The 21,962-nt window shown below is 45.2% G+C and overlaps 1 protein-coding gene across 4 annotated transcripts in view; it reads right to left on the minus strand.

Moving 5' to 3' along the window:
- The window catches only part of EGFL7 (EGF like domain multiple 7), a 33,753-nt gene extending 14,601 nt beyond the window's left edge, over positions 1–19,152 (minus strand). The window contains exons 1-7 of one of the 4 annotated variants that reach the window (XM_058159748.1): positions 18,884–19,152; positions 14,547–14,621; positions 7,376–7,564; positions 6,060–6,182; positions 4,601–4,716; positions 2,415–2,510; positions 539–694 (exon numbers count right to left, since the gene is read on the minus strand). In XM_058159748.1, coding sequence (XP_058015731.1) covers positions 539–694; positions 2,415–2,510; positions 4,601–4,716; positions 6,060–6,182; positions 7,376–7,458 — 574 coding nt within the window. In that variant the 5' untranslated portion in view covers positions 7,459–7,564; positions 14,547–14,621; positions 18,884–19,152. The remainder of the gene's footprint in view (positions 1–538; positions 695–2,414; positions 2,511–4,600; positions 4,717–6,059; positions 6,183–7,375; positions 7,565–14,546; positions 14,622–18,883) is intronic. The other 3 variants (XM_058159747.1, XM_058159749.1, XM_058159750.1) reach the window with 3 other exon arrangements.
- Positions 19,153–21,962: the final 2,810 nt, after the last annotated feature.

Genomic DNA, 21,962 nt, shown 5'->3' on the forward strand with positions numbered 1-21,962 from the left:
TTGAGGGGCTGCCATAGAGGGTGGGGGGCAAGTTATTTTCCAAGGCACCCGAAGGCCAGACAAGGATCAATGAATGGAAACTGATCAAGGAGAGAGTCAACCTAGAAATAAGGAGAAATTTCCTGACAGTGAGAACAATCACCCAATGGAACAGAAGTTGCCTTTGGAAGTTGTGGAAGCTTCATCACTGGAGATTTTCAAGAAGAGACTGGACTGCCATCTGTCAGAAATGATGTAAGGTCTCCTGCTTGGGCGGCAGGTTGGAGCGGATGACCTAGAAGGTCCCTTCCAACTCGGTTAATCTGTATCTGTACCTCTAGCTTTCCTTAGCCAGAAGAAGCCAGCCAAGTCACCAGATACGAAGGTGGCCAGAAGGAGGGCCCAGGTGTAAATCCAAATGTTGAGAGGAGAAATTCCATGCAAAGGCTCAAAGTCAACTGTTGGCCTCTGCATTTCGCTGTGAACAAGCATGCAAAGCCCGAAGCCCTTCACCAACTCCCTGCCAAACAAAGATTAAAGCAGCAAGCTCTAATCTCACCTGGGGGAGCTGGGGTGGGGGGCACTTTCAGGGCCCGGCAAGTTTGTCCATCCGCCTGGAGCTCGTACCCTGGATGGCAAGTGCAGCGGTAACTTCCGGCCGTGTTGATGCAAAGCTGGCGGCAGCCGTGTTTCCCCGTTGCACACTCGTCTACGTCTGCAGGCAGAGGAGGAAGCTGTGAGCCAAGGGGACCCCTGCATGGCGGAAGCAGCAGCCCCCTTCTCAGGCCTGGTTAGTGGGTTTCTTGTTGTACCCATTTACAATAAAACATATTAATAATAACTGTTGCATCAATGATGGGGAAGAGGAGGGGGAGGAATAACAGACATACGAACTGACAATCACGCCACGTCCTACCAACTCTCAAAATGGGCCTATCTAAGATGCCAGCCCAAATGCCCGCTGAAAAAACCAGTTTTGAATGCCTTGCAAAACACCAGAAGCAGTTTGCTAGCCTTAGTTCCTGCCAGGGTACAGTGTTAAAGGGATCTTCTAAAGACCAAACAGGAGAACCGTAAAGACTTTTGTTGGGCATCAAGAAGAATTTCCTAGGACTAAGAGCTCCTTTGGGAAGGGACACATTCTCAGGAGATGTCTGTCCCTCATGGAGATGGACTAGATCAGGGGTGTCAAACTCAAGGTCCAGGGGCCAGATCCGGCCCACGGATTGCTTAGATCTGGCCCCTGGGTCCGCCCTGGAACAGCAAAGGACCGGCCCGCAGTGCCTCTGCCAGCAAAAACAGAGCTTGGAAGGGCCGTTTTTCCTGAGCTCCGTTTTTGCTGGCAGAGGGTTGCAGCAGCTGAAAACAGAGCTCGGAAGCCCATTTTCGCTGCCAGAGTGCTCAGACCACCACAGGCGCCCCCAACACAAGTGACATCAAGCTGGCCACACCCTCCCTGGTCCCCCAAGGTCAAACACAACCCTGGTGTGGCTTCAATGAAATCGAGTTTAACATCCCTGGACTAGATGGTCTTTAAGATGGTCCTATAGCCACATGGGAGTCTGGAAAGGCACATCCCAGAAGCAGAGCAGTGCTCTCCAAATTATTCTCCAAAGCACCAAAGGGCAGGACAGGAAACAATGGATGGAAACTAATCAAAGAGAGAGGCAACCTGGAATTAAGGAGAAGCTTGCCAACAGTGAGGACAGTGGAACAGCCTGCCTCCAGAAATTGTGGATGCTCCAACACCGGAGATTTTAAAGAAGAAACTGGGCAACCACTTGTCTCAAATGGTATAGGTTCTCCTGCTTGAGCAGAAGGCTGGACTAGAAGATCTCCAAGGTCCCTTCCAACTGTTCTGTTCTATCTACTCTACTCTAATTCTAATTCTAATTCTAATTCTAATTCTAATAATTCTAATTCAATTCTAATTCTAATATTAATTCTAATTCTAATTCTAATTCTAAATAGATTTGACCATTGCACAGGAGAGACAAAAGGAGAGCTGGATCACCCAAGGTGGGAAAACGAGCCAGAAGGTATAATATAATATGTTATATTATATATATAAATAAAAAGTGAGATTAAAGTCAGATTATCATCATCATAGTAAAATATGGAACAAACAAAACAGCACTTGTTCGAGTTCTTTGCTTCCCAACTTCCCTTCAATAAACAAACTAACAAACGTTGGTTTCTTGTGATGTGAGCCAATCTCACTGGTTCCACCCACAGGCCAGTTCACCTGACAACTGAGACCCGGGTGGGAGCAGAACCCGGTACCTCGCTCACTTCCTTTCTGTTTCAAGCCGCGTAAGTCCCTTTGCATTTAATCTGAGGTTTTGGAGCACAGCACCCTCCGCAATGCCAGCATCAGGCTGTGCTGCAGCTTCTCCTGAAGAGGAAACACCAGGTGGCACCAGAAGACTTTTTACCTGTCTGGCAGCACCTCCCGGTCCATCCAGGGCAGGCGCAATCGTTTGGGAGCGAACATTTCCGGCTGGGTTGCCATGGTGGGCAGCAAATAGCAGCTGCGGTGAAACAAACACACCGGTTATGTTTGCATCCTGCTGGCCTCTCTTTCCTGCAGACCGGTCGTAAATCAGTCAACATGTGGGCTACAAGACCAGATGGAAACTCGGGGACCACAAAGCCAAAAACAAAGAGAAAGCGGGGAGAACCCCACTTCCATTCAGACAGGTGGGGCTACCCAGGCTATCTACCCCGCCATTATCTGCTATCTCTCAGGCATGACATGTTATCAGAACAGAGTTGCTGGGTTTGACTGATCCAGGGCTCTGGATCTGTGGAATTAACATGGTTGAAAAGTTGTCCCAAAGGTGCTTTTTCAGGAGGCAACTGGACTTCCTTGTTTTTCTTTTGAAGACGTTACACTTCTCATCCAAAGAAGTTTCTTCAGCTCTGAAAAAGCACCATGACCTGGATGGCTGAGAATCTCTACAGACTTTTAGCTATATAATTTGGGATAAAGACCCTTTGGATGGTGTGGGAGTAGGAATGGATTTCCAGAGAAAAAAATTGCAGACTACAGGAACCACTTGCACTATTCAGGTGACCCTGAGGAGACAGAGAAACCTCCAAGTGCTTCAAGGACCCTCTAAAATGACCAGCTGTCTCCAAGGAAGAGGTGAAATGCTCCCGGTTTGGACCAGATCAGTTGATCTGGTAGCGATGGCGGTGGGTGGTCAGGAGAACTGATAGCAAAAATCCCTGCCCCCCACCCCATGCCCAGGCACCCGCTTCCCTGCTTGCCGCTTCTTTTAAAAAAGGCTTTTAAAAGTAAAAAAAGAGGTTCTGATGATCCCAGCTGAGCTGCCTAATTGTCAGAGCCTTTTTTTACTTTTAAAAGCCTTTTTTTACAATCCATTAGGCCGAATGGGTTGTAAAAAAAAATGCTTTTAAAATGTAAAAAAGAGGCTCTGACGACCCCAGTTGAGCCGTGCAATCATCAGAGCCTTTTTTTAACTTTTAAAAGCATTTTTTACAACTTATTCAGTTGAATAGGTTGTTAAAAAAATGCTTTTAAAAGTTAAAAAAAAAATCACGTGCCACAGCTGATCACCCCCCCTGCTGTTCTACTTACCCCATGCCTCCTTTTGGCGTGCACAGCAGCAAACCGGTAGTAAACCGGTTCAGTTTTCACCACTCCTTCAAGGAGTATAAATTCTTCCCTTCCCCACTATCCTGTCAGAGCTGAAGAAGCTTCTTGGATGAGAAATGAAATGTCTTCAAAAGAAAAAAAAAACAAGAAAGGCCAGTTGCCCCCTGAAAAAGCACCTTTGGGAAAACCAAGACCTGGATGACTGAGAAGTGGTTTCCAAGTTGTCTGATGTGGTCCACTGGCAGCCTGAGGAGCTGGCAGCAGAGTGAGGAGGCTGTGGAGGAACATGGGCCAGTCCTCAGACAAGGGCTCTGCGTCGGAGGCAGAGATGGGGCCAGGGCCATCTGGGAGTTATGCACTGACTCCGGAGCCCCCAGAGTCGGATGTTAGTGAGGCAGAGGAACAGAGGAAGCCTGTTCCCAGTGCACGCATCCGCAGAGCTGCCAGAAGGCAAGAAAAGTGAAGAAAAAAGGGGTGACTTGGGAGTAAGACTTGGAGATGATTGGCCCCTCCTCTATAAAGGAGGAACAAAGGCATGTAAGCCTTTTCAGGAAGCAACTTTGTTCATGCTGGTCGGTTTAAATTCTGAAGCTCCGTGTGGCCTTGCAAAGCTAATTGCCAATTTGGTCTTTGGCAACATGTCAAGGGAGATAAAGGTGGGTGCTTATCAGCCTTATCCCAAAGGACTGTGGCAGACTTCTGTTGGACTCTTTACAAACTATTTGTGACTCATTACAGGCTGTGAATGAACAGAATTCACAGCCGTTGAAATAAAAAGAGACTTTTTGGGACTAATTGTGTGCTTTTTACTGTCTCATGAAGCCTAGGTCAGAACACCTGATATGCAGTTTTGAGGGAAAAAGAGCTTCTGTTTGCATCAAATAAACTGAGTTTCTTCAGCATCAGTCTTGCTTTACACATATAACCCTCACCGAGCAACCCTCCTGTAAGGCCCCAAAATGATTTTTGGTTACTGCTTTTAACATAAAGAAAAGGCACCTGTGGGACATCGGAGCCAAGAGAAAGCACTTCTCCGCTTCCATTCAGGACCGCAAACGTATTCCGGCTGGGAAATCTTCCGATAAACCTGGCGATGGCTGACTTTATATGTAGTTCTGCAAAACCACAGAGCCCAAAATGTGAACTGGCTGGATATTTTGAGAAGAAAAGCAGATGGGAAAGGCCCAGCTGCTCAGCCCAAAAATACTTGTTTATACATACATTGTATAGGCTGCCTGACTCCCAACATCTTTGGAAGAATTAGAATTAGAATAGAGCTGGAAGGGACCTTGGAGGTCTTCTAGTCCAGCTCCCTGCTCAAGCAGGAGAACCTATATTATCTCAGACAAGTGACTGTCTAGTCTCTTTTTAAAAACCTCCAGTGATGGCAGTTTTTCACTAGCCAAACTGAAATCCTGCAGCCGTTCTTCATATGGTTTAGTCTCCAGACCAGAGGTGGGTTTCAGCAGGTTCTGACCAGTTCTGAGAACCGGTAGTGGAAATTTTGAGTAGTTCGGAGAACCAGTAGTAAAAATTCTGACTGGCTCCATTCACATCTATTCTCTGCCTCCCAAGTCCCAGCTGATTGGGAGGGAATGGAGATTTTACAGTATCCTTCCCCTGCCACGCCCACCAAGCCACGTCCACCAAGCCATGCTACGTCCACCAAGCCACACCCACAGAACCGGTAGTAAAATTTTTTGAAACCCACCATTGCTCCAGGCCTTTGATCATCTTAGTTGCTCTTCAAAGCAAGATGCAAAGAAGGAATCATTAACAACTTCAAAAACTATATACAGGAGGAAAAAATATCCCTCTCACCCCAGGCAATTTCACAGGGTTATTCTTGTCGGGGAAATAAGAAAGAATCCATGTTCTCCTCAGCTTATGACTAAGCTCTTACTTTGCAACAGAAAGTTGCGGCTCAATAGTACCGTAGTCATAAGCTGAGGAGAACATGGATTCTTTCTTATTGCTAAGCGAGTTTTGTCGCACTTTACGACGTATCGTGCCACAGTTGTTAAGTTAGCAACACAGTTGTTACTAGTTGGGAGTTGAAGTCCACACATCTCGAAGCTGAGAAGGTGGAGAAACCCTGAATTAGATGATGGGAAATCCCAGTCTCTGGGGGGAGATGACTGAGGAGAAGGAAGCCAGCATTGTGTTCTTGGCTGGACCCAAAGGGTACCCCCTATCTGCCCCACTGCCTTTCGATCAGCACTCAGCAGGGAATCAACCCAGATGAAGAGAATGTAAAATGCATTGCCTTTCTACCTTGACCCTCCTACACCCTGTAGCACCTACACCTACCTCCTTTCAATAACCTGTCATGGGCTGTAGGTGGAACTTGCCGAGGCCTTCAACGGCATGCAATGAACTCTGGAACTCACTGCTACAGGGTGTGGGAGGGTCAAGATAGAAGCCCAGAAGATCCCCTGGTTTCTCTCCACTCTCTTGCCTGTATGTACTGCAGAGCCTGTTTCCCGGACACAGGGTGAGGTAGGGCTGGTGGACCGGCTGGACACGGGAGGCAAGGTAGGACACGGTGTGACTTCTCATCTCCATGGAGCATCCACCACACCTGTGAGTGAGAAGCACAAAAGGACAATGCAGGGTCAGCCACAACTAGGGTGTGTTTTGCACCTTGGCAATCCGATGCTGGCCTCTGAAAGCAGAAAAGGATCAATTAATGCCATGGGGTGGGTAGGGGTGGGGTTCAGAGGTCAGAAAAGTCAACAGAACACCTGAGATGGTGCAACTGGCATGTTTTACGTGTGTCAAATATGTGACACGTAAAAAAACAGACAGAGTTTCCTCACACTGTCATGATGACTGCTTTGACTTATTTTTTCCCCAAGTTAGTTATTTATTTATTGTATTTTAAATGCAAATAGTAAATTACATCATACAGATATTAGATAGGTACACAATTGATGTCGCTACAATATACAAGTTAAATTGTTAACACCACAATGATTTCACCTATACCTAAGAGGTAAGGAAAATTAAAAACATAGCAATAGCAATAGCACTTAGATTTATATACCGCTTCACAGTGCTTTACAGCCCTCTCTAAGAGGTTTACAGAGTCAGCCTATTGCCCCCAATGATCTGGGTCCTCATTTTACCCACCTCGGAAGGGCAGAAGGCTGAGTCAAACTTGAGCCGATTCAGATCGAATTGCTGGCAGTTGGCAGAATTAGCCTGTAATACTGCATTCTAACCATTGAGCCGACCTTGGCCAGAGCTCTTAGAGCGAGCTCTATCTATCTATCTATCTATCTATCTATCTATCTATCTATCTATCTATCATCTATCTATCTATCTATCTACAGATGACAGACAGAAAAGGACAGACAGACAGACAGCAAGCAATAGCGCTTAGACTTATATACTGCTTCACAGTGCTTTTACAGCCCTCTCTAAGCAGTTCACAGAGTCAGCCTATGACCTCCAACAATCTGGGTCCTCATTTTACCCACCTCAGAAGAATGGAAGGCTGAGTAAACCTTGAGTCTGGTGACATTTGAACTGCTAAATTGTAGGCACCCAGCAGTCAGCTGAAGAAGCCTGCAGTACTGCATTCTAACCACTGTGCCACCATGGCTCGAAACAATGGAAGAGGTGCTCTTTGCTCTCACCCATCTCCTGTGGTGGGTGAGGGCCATCTTTGGACCACCCAAGCTTGCCCCGTTAGTTTTGCAGAAAACCTTGAAAGTGCTTGCTGCAAATTAGTCAGCGGTGCCTCTTCACTGGATGAGGGCAAAGACTCACCCGGGGCTTGAGAAACTCTCAATGTTGGTAGCTGCCAGGACCATGGCAAGCCCCATGGTCCACAGCCAGCCCTCCCTTCTCATCCTTTCTCCTTTGCTGGACCTTTTAGCTACTGCAACATCATCGCCTGAAGGACGGAGGGAGAATTCCCACGAGCGACTGCAACAGAGATCGGTTCAGCAAGCTAGACTAAAAGCAGAAAGAACAAAACAAATTGAATGGGAAAAAAAGGAGCTTTAGCAAGTTTCATCAAATTATCATCAAAAAGAAAATTATAAAAACCAGCAATTAATTGTGCTGTTTTTTGGAAATGAGCAGCCCAATTTCTCTTAATTTTTAACTTTATGTGTATTGCACTTCACAAATATTTACAATTTGGAGAGAATGTGAAGAGGTTGTGTAATTCCCAGGCATTTACATGTGACTAATCGTGCCAAAATTTTAATTTTGCACAATGATCTTTTTCCTTGCCTGGCTTGAAATTCTTGAGTGCAAAAGAAGCCAAAAAAAAAAAAAAGGATTATTATTTAATGAAGAAAAATAGTAACTTGGAATGTTTATTAGTAACAGCGTTTAGCCCAGATTGCCGATACAAACAGTGTGAATCCTAAAATTGGCTCATGACTACATGTACAGGATCTCAATGCCATCACAGGAAATCATGTATTAAAAAGATGTAAGCAAAGATGAGCAAAGACAGGCATCGTTTTTCAGAAATCCAGACATTGGCCCCCTCCGGCAACGACTCCTGTTTTCACGGCAATTCTCACACCATTTTTTCCCTTCCAGTTGAAAATTGAAGGCAAGAATGGAAGCGGTTTTGAATTGCCAGCATTGAACCCCAAATATTTGCAAACCCATTCTCAAGTAACAGCCACATATTTAAGCACTGAATCAATACATTCTAACAGGGGGCTTATTGCGTGCACACACACACACACACACCAGTTTTTTTTAATGAAACAATGCCGTTCCAAACATCTGCAAGCTATTAGTAGTTGTAGCTAACAATAGCGAAGCAAAAGATAAGCAAGTATTTGAATCTTTTCTTTTTGGTTTTGCTTGGAATCCGCAGCAATAATTCAACTCACTACACATTTTATTGAAAATTAGATGAAACCAAGGCCCCAGGAGCCCCAAAGAGGGGAAAAAATGAGCTTTTTAAGAATGAGATCCCACACAACCAGCCACTGCTGACAAATAAACCAGAAAGAAAAGGAATTTTTGCACCCAGAAACATCTCTTCAGGGTCACGAGCCCTGCTGCTCTCTGCTGGCCTCCTCAGAAGGCAAGTCCACCCAGATCAATGAACTGGCTTTTAACAGATAAACAGAGTTGGAAGGGGTCATCTAGCCCAACTAGGGATGCAATGTAAAATTTGTTACTACCGGTTCTGTGGGTGTGGCTTGGTGGGGGGAGTAATATGACTGGGTGGGCGTGAGCAACTTTTTTTTTTTACTTTTAAAAGCATATTTTTACAACCTCTTCTGCTGAAGAGGTTGTAAAAAAATGCTTTTAAAAGCCTGTGATGATCAGGCAACTCAGCTGGGATTGCCAGAGGGAAAAAACTCTTAAAAGGTTCTGACGATCCCAGCTGAGTTGCTTGATCACCAAACCTTTTAAAAACATTTTTTCTACAACCTCTTCAGCCAAAGAGGTTGTAGAAAAAATGCTTTTAAAGGGTTCTGACGATCCCAGCTGAGCCGCGCGATCCTCAGAGGCTTTTTTAAAAAACTTTTAAAAGTATTTTTTCGGCTGAAGAAAAAATGCTTTTAAAAGTTAAAAAAAACTCTCTGATGATCGCGTGGCTCAGCTGGGACGGGGTGGGGGGGCAGGGGTTTTTGCTACCGGTTCTCTGAACCACCCACCGCCATCTCTACCGGATAGGGTGATCCAGTCCGAACCGGGAGCATTTCACCCCTGAGCCCAACCCTCCGCCAAAGCAGGAGACCACACCATTTCTGACAGAATGTAGTCCAGTCTCTTCTTGAAAGCTTTAGCCCAGATTTAACAGATGAACAGAGTAGGAAGGGAACTTGTAGGTCATCTAGTCCAACCCCCCACCCAAGCAGGAGATTGTACATCGTTTCTGACCTCCCTTCCACATGTTGCAAACAGCTCTGTTCCAGACACCAAAGCAATTTCTTGGCCAGGCTGAGTAGCAATGCCTAAGAGGCAAAGCAGATGAGTGGACCTATGAGGCAGCAATCCAGAAGGAGACTCTGAAACCTAAACCCAGAGGGGGGACAAGATCCAATGTTCCCAGAATCTGCAAGCATCAGGAACTGAGAACTGAACAGCAAAGGGCCAGTCCTTTGCTATTTCCAGGCCGGCCCGCGGGCTGCATCTAAGCACCCTGCAGGCCTTGAGTTTGACACCCCTGAACAGCTGAAACTGTTGGAAACAGCTTTCCAACCCGGGACAGAATTAAGAGAAATTTAGGATTAATTTCTAACAGCATCTCCAAGCAGGGAGGTTGCTGCCGTCTGCTGAATTTGCACACCACATGCACACCATTCTTCCGTTAAAAAGTGTTGCACAAACTCAACCATTATGGTGTGCAAAATGGGGATTGCGGTGGCCGTTTGCGTGAACCCAGCTGTTCAGCAAGCCAGGTCATATTTGAGTTATTTCATTTTTACTGCGGATGTTTTGAACATAAGGTCTTCTAAGTGGCTGAGAATCTTTTTGATTGCGGCAGCCTGGAAATATGCTTAATAATTAAAAACTGGGCAAGTTGGTTCACACATTGCACCGTGAGAAAGTTTGCTGCAATGCTAAGTTGGTTGAACACACCAGAATGGTTGAATATCCTGCCAGGATCATAAACCATGATTAACAGACTGCAGAAACTGGATTCATACAAAATGCTATGCCAGAATCACTTTACCTGCACACGAACAAGCCTGAGAAATATGGATGTATGAAACACATATATTGGGAGTCCTCGACTTACAAAAGTTCATTTAGTGACCAAAGTGACATCACTGAAAAAAAGAACTTATGACCGTTTTTTACACTTACAATTGCAAGCATTCCTAAGGTCATGTGATCAAAATTTGGATGCTTGGCAACTGATTCATATTTATGATGGTTGCAATGTCCTAGGATCATGTGATCCCCTTTTGGGACCTTCCAACAAGTAAGGGGAAGCCAGATTCATTTAATAACCATTTTACTAACTTAATTCACTGTGGTGATTCACTTACGGGACCGCCTGCTGTTACCTTATGCCTCCCACCGACCTGTACGCTCACACAGAGAGGGTCTTCTAAGGGTGCCGTCCGCCAAGCAATGTCGGTTGGCGGCCCCCAGGGGAAGGGCCTTCTCTGTTGGAGCTCCTATGCTTTGGAACGAACTTCCCCCTGGTTTACGCCAAGTGCCTGATCTTTGGACTTTTCGCCGTGAGCTGAAAACGCACTTATTTATTCAAGCGGGACTGGCTTAAAAGTTTTTATTACATTTTTAATTGGGGTTATTTATGAATTTTAGGGTTTTAAATTGTTTTAAATTTCGGCCATCTTTGTAATATGCTCGGTTTTAGTTTTGTTTTACTGTGTATATTGTGGGTTTTTATTATCTGGCTGTACACCGCCCTGAGTCCTTCGGGAGAAGGGCGGTATAAAAATCTAATAAAATAAATAAATAAATAAAATAAAAATACTTAACAGCTACAGCAAGAAAAGTTGTAAAATGGGGCAAAATTGTCTTAACAAATGTCTCACTTAACAGCAGAAATTTTGGGCTCAATTGGGGCCGTAAGTTGGGGAATGCCTCTACTGTTCAAAGTTACAATGGTACTGAAAAAAATAATGACCATTCTTCACACTTATGACCATTGCAGCATCCCCAGGGTTGAGTGATTTACATTTGGACGCTAAACAATTGTTTATGGTGGTCGCAGTGTCCGGGGGTCACGTGATCCCCTTTTACCACCTTCTGACAAGCAAAGATCACGGGGAAGCCAGATTCGCTTAACAACCGTGTGACTAATTTAACAACTGCAGTGATTTGCTTAACAAATGGGACAAGAAAAGTCATAAAACGGGGCCATCCTCACTTAACAAACGTCTCACTTAACAGCAGAAATTGGGGGGGGGCTCAATCGCGGTCGTAAGTCGGGGAAGACCCGTAGTAAGAAAAAAAACGCATCTCCGACTGGCGACTTTTTTCCTCCCTGGTGACAAAAGCCCTTAAATTATCAGCTTCCCGTTCAGGTCCTCCTTTTGCGCGGCTTTTGCGCAGTTCTCGCCCTCGGCTGGTCGGGGGCCTCGGGCGCCTCCTTCAGCCGGAGGAATTGCCCAGCCAAAGCGGCCCAGGGCAGCTCCCAAAGCGGACTTTGGCAAAAGAAATCAAAACTTTTCTCTCCCACGCTCCGCTCGGCTGTGCCTCCCCATCTCCGCCACTAGAGGGCGCCCCTAAGCGAGATCGCTTTTTTATACCTTGAGTTTGCGAAACTCGGGTCCGGGGACCGAGTCCCGTTCAGTGAGGATGATGGGCTCCCCCCTCGAGCCGTAGGTAAAGAAACCCTGACGCCCCCCTTCCCGAAAGACCCCTCCCTCTCCGGAGACGTCCCACTCTTCCCAACTGCCCCCCTGGCGCCCAATTGTCTCAACATCCCCCCAACCCGACGCCCCCACAAAGACTCCCTGGGGAGACGTCCCACTCTTCCCCACTGCCCCCCCCCGGCGCCCCATTGTCTCAGCATCCCGACGCCCCACCTCCCGAAAGACCCCCGGGAGACGTCCCACTCTTCCCACTTCCCCGGCGCCCCATTGTCTCAGCATCCCCCATTCCTCTCACCCACCCCCAAATTCACAGTCTGCTTCCAGCCGGAGTTCCTGGCCAGCAACGGGCTACTTTCCACAGGCAGACCCCCCCACCTCTCACCCCGACCCCTCATGCAAACCTGGTTTGCTGGTTCCTTCGCCGAAAGGAAATTGGGGAGGGGGCGGCAAGGCAGCGAGGCAGGCAAGCGCCGCCGGAGGTGAGACTGACTTGTCCCGCTCTGACCTCCCCGTTGTAAACGGCGGGGCTTGCGGGAGGGGGACTTCTCCCTCCCCAAGGGCTCTGTGCCGTCCCGTCCCCACAATACGCTCGGCTCGGGGGTCTCGTATCTCTCTCTCTCTCTGCTCGGCTCCTGACCTCCAAGGATGCGCCCGCGGGAAGGTTCGTCAGCCCAGTTTGTGTTGCTCTCAATTGCAAGAAGGAAGCTGGTCTTTCTCGTGTGTGTGTCCCCCCCCCTTGCCTGCTTTTTCCTTCCAGAAAGGGAAGAAAATACCCCCACTCTCCTTTGCGGGGGGGGGGGGGGAGGCAGGCAAGACAGAAGCGGGTCTCTCCCGGATGCAGCAGAGCCAGAGACCCGGGTCAGGAGCACAGCGAGGAGCGATGCTTGAAACAGTTCTGGAAGGGGTCCTGGCTCCCCCACATCTCCAGCTTTGGGGGTAGAGCCCCATTTGGGGAGGTGGACTCCCACTGTAACCAGGCGCTCCTCTCCCTTACCAGGACCAAAGCCCCTTGGCCCTGGCATTCTGGCAGGAAGATTTTCTTAGGTTTCCTGGTGGTCTTCCATCCTGAATTTGGCCAGTCCCCCATTTTTTCCAAAATAGCTAGCTTCCTTCTATAGAGCGTATCTTATTTATTTATTTATTCGATTTTTATACCGCCCTTCTCCCGAAGGACTATCTCCTGGGGATAGGGACCTAGATACCTCCAGAGGTTTTCTTTTGCAATCATACAGATGTAGACTCCCTTTTGCTAAAGCAAAGGCTTGGGGGCAGGGCTTACTTCCCAGTGTAGTATAAGCTGTAGTGGGGTTTCCTGGTGATCTCCCACCCAGACCACATGTTAACCTTCTCTGGGGTTCTTAATGCCCCCCTTCCTGCCTGCTTCTACTGGTACAGTCAAGAAACAATCATTGTGGAAAAGCCCCCCCCACCCCCCCAGTTTTCATGCTACCCTAGTTGGTGCATTAAAAATGGTAGCATAACTGCATTTCCAGCAAGTTAATTTTTGGAGTTTCTGGCACATGGGGCACTAACCTTGTTTGTGTCCAGCTCTCATACTAAGCAAGATATGCTTAATTGTGGTTTGTTGAATGAGTCACCAGTATATCCCTTCTGCCAGATTCAAGCAGAACTCTGCCAATATGCCCCTCCAGCTGTGGGTTCACTCCCCCCCCAAAGTTCTTATACACACACACACACACTAGTAAATTTACAGGGATTATTTAATTTCTGTTTGAATTAAATGTAGATAAATTAATTTAATTAAATTAATTAAACCCCATCAACATAATTGGCTCCATGCATTTAATTTATCACATTTATTTAATTCAAGCACAAGCTAGAAACAATCAATTGTTTTCCTATGTCCAAGGGCAGCCTTTGGTCTCTCTACCCCACAGCCTTGCCTCCTAGAAGGTGTAAACTGTAGCTACTATTTACTGGGGCTTGTTTAGGACTGCAGCTTAAAAGTGGTTTACAGTACTTAGCCAGGATAGGCCTCTAAAGATCTGTTGGCAAACTAATCATAAGCTGTGATTTGGAAATAGTTCAAGTCTACTCAGAGGCTTCTCTGATGTGGTTTTTAAGGGCTTTGGGCACCTCCCTTAAACCAGTTTCCTTCAAATTTTGATTCAAAAAACCCCAGGATAACTGTAAGATAAAGGTAAAGGTTTCCCTCACACATACATGCTAGTTGTTGCCGACTCTAGGGGGCGGTGTTCATCTCCGTTTCAAAGCCGAAGAGCCAGCGCTGTCCGAAGACATCTCTGTGGTCATGTGGCTGGCATGACTCAACGCCAAAGGTGCACGGAACACTGTTTGTGCTTTCAAAACTGGTAGGTTGGCAGAAGCTGGGACAAGTAATGGGAGCTCACCCCGTTACACGGCAGCACTAGGGATTCAAACCACTGAGCTGCCGACCTTTCGATCGACAAACTCGACGTCCTAGCCCCTGAGCCACTGCGTCCCCTTGATATAACTGTAGTTACTTGCTATCATCTTTCCCTGCCTTTTGCCCATGCCGGCGGGGGATGATGGGAGAGAAAATGTAGCAGTTGTAGGGAGGGTGGATTAGAAATACAAAAAAATGCAGTTCCCAGAACCCTGGAGTTCTTTTAAATGGACAGCAGAGGAAATAAAGCAATAAACTTAATTTCAGGTCTTACCTGTTTCTGGCTTGGTCATTCATCATTAAACAGAACCTGTTCCTTTTCAGGTATTTTGAATTTCAGGTATTATTGCTAGAGCAAAAAACAAAACAAAAACCAAAGATATTAAAGTGTCCATTCAGCACATGAAGTCATCCTCAGAGGCCAATATTTGTTCCCATCTTGACCACCTTAAAGTGGCTAAACAGATGTTGGTTGGCTTTTTCAGGTTTTTAAACACACAGGAGCAAAATCAGTCTTTTTATTTTTTCCTTTTTTACCCCTGGTCCTGCTTTTTCCAGTTCAGTTTTCTTTGTGCTTGCAGTCTTTTAGAAAAACCAATAGCATAATTCTTGTCATTTTCTTTAATCGTAATAAAGTGGTTTGGTTTTTTTTACTATCAACATTGAAACTGGGGGCTTCCCTCTAAAGTAAGCTGAAGACAGCACATTCCATCAGAAACAAAAGTAACTGGGAATAATACAAAATCACATCCTTATTTATTAGGCCAAAAAGTAAGACAAATGTTCTCAGGAAAAATGAGAGCAAGGAATCTGGGGAAAAAAAGGAGTGACATTTTAGCACAAGGTCATCTTTTCATGTCTGATGTCAGCCACGCCCAGAATCCTTTGTGATTGGGGTGGATTTTAAATATTTTGAAACCGTTGCAATTGGCTAAGATTTTAGGCTGCCGGGTTAAGGCAAGGAGTGTGGGAGAAAAGAGGGAAGCCCAGAAAGAAGTGCGGAATTCCCTCCATCACAAGGACAATTCCCAACAATTAACCCACAATTACACCACATTCATTTTCCCTGAAACAAAGCCAAGCAAAACCTCAGAAGTAAAAAATCATATATGATGCCGCACAAAGAGAGGCAGCCTTACAATGGGATCTGTGAGTAAAAGGGGTGTAGGTAGTGCAAGAAGAGGAACACTCTTGCTCTCAGGTAAATGTGCAAAGAGAGCAAAGCAAATATTTGGTATTTGGTGTAGGGTCTGCTTGGGCCGGGGGTTTGACTAGATGCCATCCAAGGTCCTTTCCAACTGTTTTAATCTGTATCTATATAGTTTAAGCCCTGCAACTGAATGGAAAGTAGCAGACACGGCTGGGAAGGAAGGATGGAGAGATACAAATCACATCCGGGGGGGGGGAAAACATTTTTCTTGGGCAAATTTTGGAGCTGGGAAGGAGAAAAAATGGGCTGAAAACTTGAAATTGTTCCTTTTTTTCCTCCCCTAAAACTCAGCTCTTCTGTCCAAGTTGTAGAAGGACAACTCTGTCCCATGTCCCAAGGCTGGAGTTTTCAGACCCTTTCAACCCACAGAGTCCTGCCAAAAACCCCAACCTATTTTCTTCAGGAGGGACTGAAGTTACAGGAGAGTGGTTTATTTTGTTTTGTTTTGGTTTGGTTTTTTTGCATGTTTGAAACATGCAAAAAAGATTTCTTCTTCCAAGACAGGAAAGAAATCAAATTGCCTGCTTTTTCAGAAAGGAAAAAAAAATCCCTTTATTTAGGACTTCCAGGAATTTTCAAAACCGAGCAGTGAGGAATCAGTTGAAATGAAAAATCAACAATGAAACAGCCTCAATCTTTTCTGTTCCTTTCTGATTTTAGCAAACAAAGATGAATTTCAAATATATATCCCATGGGAAAATGGAAGTCGTTTCTAAAGAATAAAGCAACTCCATTTAGCTGATCTTGCAATTAGTGGCTGGGTTTACGCCTGGTCTTAAGCCATGGTTTGTATGTTGCTTTATTGAATAAGTCACAGTTGGCTGAGTTGGCTGAGTGGTAACTCATTAAACTATAAACTATGTTTTCGCAGTGAACTATAAAACAGATTATTAGGACAAAACCTCCCATGCTGCTGGGAACTGTCAAAATTAGATAGGGGAGTCAAAATCCTTGGAGACAAACAGACATCCTAGGCAAATTCCCCCTAGACAATCAGGACTTAAAATAGAGCTGGAAGGGACCCTGGAGGTCTTCTAGTCTAGCCCCCTGCTCAAGCAGGAGAACCTATACTATTTCAGATAAGTATTGCCTGAGACCATGTATGGAAACATGTTTCCTAAGGCGAAGGAGAGGGTGTTGCTTTCAAAGCCCCATATTTTCAGAATATCCCACACTATAAAAAAGATGTTGAGACTCTAGAAAAAGTGCAGAGAAAAGTAACCAGGATGATTAGGGGCCTGGAGGCAAAAACATATGAAGAGCGGTTGCAGGAACTGGGCCTGGCTGGTCTAGTGAAGAGAAGGACCAGGGGAGACATGATAGCAGCCTTCCAATATTTGAGGGGCTGCCACAGAGAGGAGGGGTTCAAGCTGTTTTCCAAAGCACCCAAAGGCCAGAGAAGGAACAATGGATGGAAACTGATCAAGGAGAGATTCGACTTAGAAATAAGGAGGAATTTTCTGACAGTGGGAACAATCCACCCATGGAACAGAAGTTGACTTCAGAAGTTGTGGGAGCTTTTATATGTTTTATAGATGGCATATGCCCCCTGAGAAACTGGCAAAAATGTTTAAAAATAAATCAGCTAAATGTTGGAAATGTCACCAGGTACCAGGATCTTATTATCATATGTGATGGACATGCCAGAAGCTAAAAACTATTGAAATAAAATTAAGATATGGTTAGAAGAAATGATACAACAATATATTGATTTAAAACCAGAGCTGTTCCTATTGGGTATCCTTCCAGAAAAAATTAGCAAAGAAAATATTTATTTGATTATACATGTAATAATAGCTGCAAGGATTGTTTTTGCACAAAATTGGAAAGCAGAGAAAATACCTTTAGAAGAAGTAATTAAATTTTTTTTAGAATGTGCAGAAATGAATAGATTAACTTTGATAATGAAAGAAAGAGAGGATTCAGAATATTTTAAGATATGGGATCAATTTTATCATTAGCTGGAAAAGAGATATAGATAAACTAATTAATAGTTATGTAAGAGAATGGTATAATTAGAATAGTGTATTTTTTGAGAAATGTAATAGATTAAGCATGAATGAAGACAGAAGAAACAACAAAAAAGACGAAGATACAGAGAAAACACCGAGATGTCACATGGAAGGAATGACTGATGTATTACGTGTTTGTTTGTGTATAAAATAAAATAAAAAAGCAACAAAGTTATGGGAGCTTCATCACTGAAAGCTTCCAAGAAGAGACTGGACAGCCATCTGTCAGAAATGGTTTAGGGTCTCCTGCTTGGGTGGGGTGGGGTGGGGGTTGGACTAAATGACCTACAAGTTCCCTTCCAACTCTGTTAATCTGCTTAAAAAAAATCTGTTAAACCATCAAGTCCCAAAAGGTGGTTTGGGACATGGAAGGCTGATCCTAGGCACAGAAAAAGATTTCCCAGCTGTTGTACAGCACACTGTTTCTCCGGCACGGATGGCCATGCCCGGGAACACTTCAAGGCAGTCCAGATGAGTCTAAAGTGGCAGCTGCCAAGCCATTGGAGCTGTTAGGCACCTCACCTGCCCTTGTTAGTCCCCAGAATCGGGAGTGACTGGAAAGTAGAACCAGATCTCCCCTAAGCCAGAACACAGACTGTGCCTACATTCATAAGCAGCTTTGAGGTTAGGCTAGCTTAGCTTAATGGGTTCCTTTAGGACTTGGGACATGGCATGAAGCTAGAAGATGAGCTCACTTAGAAACCAGGATAAGCCTTTTGTGCCAATCCAGTCTGGTCTTCAACAAACCTAGGCCATTTCAGTTCCTTGGCTTCACGTGCAGCCTCGGGTTCAAGAGTCTTACAGCTGCTGTCTCTCTCATCTTCAATCTGGCTTGGATGTGAATCCAATTAGGCAAGGCACTAAAAAGCTCAGCCCCATCTGTTGGGAACCCGAGTTTCTCTCTGCCATTCTGGCTCCAGACGAGACCCAAATACCAGATTCATGCAACTGATCAATGGCAGTCTAGCCAAAGACCCAACTGCTAGGCAAAAACCTAGGAGTGGCATTCAGAGAAAAGTTCATGACCTGAAGCCTTTAATAGGTTCACACCATGCTCAAAACAGTCAGGTAAAGAAGGAGCAACTGCATTTACATAAGCCTGCTCAACTCTCCTCAGGGCTAAATGAATTGTGTGAACCCAGCCTGTGGACCATTGTGTGAATCCCAAAAATGGGCTTTTTCTGTAACCATATGAAATGTGTGATAAGAACCCAACCCAACCCAATTGTTCTGAAGAGCGTCTCCTTTGCAAATATGTTCTACTAAATGCAAATGTCCTCACTTGAGCACAGGCGGAGAATAAACCAGCAATGGAGACCCACCACTACATTGAAGTCCCGTCAAAGCCCCACATCTTAGGAAGCCTGACCCATCAACTCTCCTACCTACCTGGGATCTTCTCGTCTTGTCTTCTCTGGTGGGCCTGGGATGGGGCTTCCTCTGCCCAGCTTTCCCCACCAGCTCTCCTGGCGTCCTGCTGCCACCTGGCCAAGCTCTGCTGAACTTTGCTTCTTCATGGTTCAAGGCCTCCCCACCCCAGCTGGGGCTGACTCTGGGATTTCTGCTCTGCTTCTGCTGTCCAAGTCATGGAACAATGGCGGTCAGCAGCAATGACGGTCCCTTTGGAAGTGGAAGGGCGGCTTTTTATGTCCTCCTTCCTGTATAAATCAGGCCTGGGATGGACAATCCAGACAGGAAGCTTTGTGAGTGTTGATGCCTGATAAGGAGTTGGGCGAGCAGAAGCAAACACCGAACAGCTCAGCAGGGAATTTGGTATGAAACAGCCACCTTATGCCAAAAGGAAGAGGCGGCTGGGGGATTGGGAGGAGAGGGGGGGCAGGTTTGATTAGGGAGGGGCTCTGCATACAGAAGTCACTTCAGGAATGCCCGGTTTCCCCCACTTGACTCAGGAGGAAGCCATGAGACGGGACCAGCTCTCTCCACCTGAACTTCTAACTTGATTTCTCCTAACCAGCTTCTGAGAAAAAGCAGATTTCTGCCTCAGATTTCATAGCTAGGAGGGGTCTCCTTGGGAAATCTATCTTAAATGGGGTGCCCACTTCAATGGGGGAACCCTTGAGTCACCACTGCCTGGGTTGGTTGAAGCTTAGCGGGTGGGATGAGCCATCCCTAGCTGGGGAAGAACCTGGACCTTGTACCTTAGCCTAGTGTTTTTCAACCTTAGGAACTTCAAGCAGCCCTCAATTCCCAGAATGCTGGCTGGGGAATTTTGGGAGTTGAAGTCCACACCTCTTAAAACTGCCAAGATTGACAAACTCTGCTATAGATGCCCTGCATAGCTTAGCTGTATTTTTCCCCAGTTTGGATATCAAGAAAGCAAAGTTTTGGATCCCTGATTTGTTTCCCCACTTACACAAAGAGACAGGTATGGTTGCAGGGTATAGCGATGCCATAGAGTGCCGTCAAGACTCCCCACTTAAAGAACAATTCTTGGTTGTATACACAGAGGCATGGAATCAAAATCATGTGAAGTCTTAGTATCACTTTATAAAGCCTTAGTAAGGCCACACCTGGAATGCTGCATCCTGTTTTGGTCACCACAGTACTAAAAAGATGTTGAGACTTTGGAAAAAGTGCAGAGAAGAGCAACTGAGATGATTAAAGACCTGGAGACAAAAACATTTTATTTTATTTTTATTTATTTATTTTTGTCGCACAGTATATATAAGCATAAGCATGAAACAACTATACAACACATAAGCATATATATGAGTATGAGTATGTAATAACTATATTAATTGGATATAACGAAGGAAAACAATAGGACAGGAACGGTAGGCACGTTTGTGCTCTTATACACGCCCCTTACAGACCTCTTAGGAATAGGGTGAGGTCAATGGTAGACAGTTTTTGGTTGAAGCTTTTGGGATTTTGGGAAGAGACCACAGAATCAGGTAGTGTATTCCAAGCATTAACAACTCTGTTACTGAAGTCATATTTTCTGCAATCAAGATTGGAGCGGTTAACATTAAGCTTAAATCTATTGTGTGTTTGTGTATTGTTGAAATTGAAGCTGAAGTAGTCTTTGACAAGAAGGACATTGTAATAGATGATTCTATGAGTTAAACTCAGGTCATGTCGAAGGCGGCGTAGTTCTAAATTTTCTAAACCCAGGATTTCAAGTCTGGTGGCGTAAGGTATTTTGTTGTATTCGGAGGAGTGGAGTACTCTTCTTTAAAATATTTCTGGACACGTTCAATTGTATTGATGTCAGAAATGTGGTATGGGTTCCAAACAGTCGAGCTGTATTCAAGAATTGGTCTAGCAAATGTTTTATATGCTCTGGTTAGTAGTGTAGTGTTTTTGGAGAAGCTACGCAAGATTAGGTTTACAACTTTTAAAGCCTTTTTTGCGATGTAGTTACAGTGGGCTTTGGCACTTAGATCATTTGATATGAAAACTCCAAGATCTTTAACAGGGTGGGGGTCATCAGTAAAGTAATGTCCATCAAGCTTGTACTTAGTGTTTAGGTTCTTTTTTCCGATATATAAGACTGAATATTTGCTGATTGAGATTTGGAGTTGCCAAGTTTTAGACCATTCAGATAAGAAGTCCAGGTCTTTTTGGAGGATAGCTGTATTGTTGGTGGTGTTAAATAGTTTGACATCGTCAGCAAAGAGAACACAATTACTTGTAATATGTTCACAGAGATCATTAATGTATAATATGAAGAGTGTTGGTCCAAGAATGCTGCCTCGGAGAACGCCACTTTGAACATATGAAGAACAGTTGCAGGATTTGGATTTGGCTGGTCTAGAGAAAAGAAGGACTGGGTGGGGGGACATGAAAGCAGTATTCCAGTATTTGAAGGCCTGCCCCAAACAGGAGGGGGGGCAACTTATTCTTCAAAGCACCAGAGAGCAGGGCAAGAAACAATGGATGGAAACTAATCAAGGAGAGAAGCAACCTGGAATTAAGGAGAAACTTCCTAACAGCGAGGACAATTAACCAGTGAAACAGAAGTTGCCTCCAGAAGTTGTGGTGCTCTACCACTGGAGGTTTTTAAGAAGAGCAGAGGGTTGGACTAGATGACTTCCAAGGTCCCTTCCAGTTCTATTCTGACTGATTGAAGAGAGAAGTGCCAATTGCACCAGCTCCTTTACACCATTATAAAGGAGGAAGTAAAACAGATGGATGGATACCGGTCCCACTTGGCTGCCAGAGTCATAATTTCATCTTCCAAATATGGTCACTGATCATGAGGACTGCACATTTTGCAAATTTGCTAGCGATTAGTGAAAACAATGGTCCCCAGCCTGGTACCTTTCCAGAACTTTGGAGAGGTTGCCAGTTTGGAGAACAGGATGAAAAAATAATCTTCTCAAATGCCCGCAGAGCTTGAGGATAAATGCAAACTAACTGCATCTCAGAAAACCACTTCCTGAGCTGTTGCACAATTCCAGAGAAGCCAGAAATAAGAAAGAACCGCTTAGCTTGGGGAAACAGC

Source organism: Ahaetulla prasina, chromosome 16, assembly GCF_028640845.1.
Source record: "Ahaetulla prasina isolate Xishuangbanna chromosome 16, ASM2864084v1, whole genome shotgun sequence".
Classification (NCBI taxonomy): Eukaryota; Metazoa; Chordata; class Lepidosauria; order Squamata; family Colubridae; genus Ahaetulla; species Ahaetulla prasina.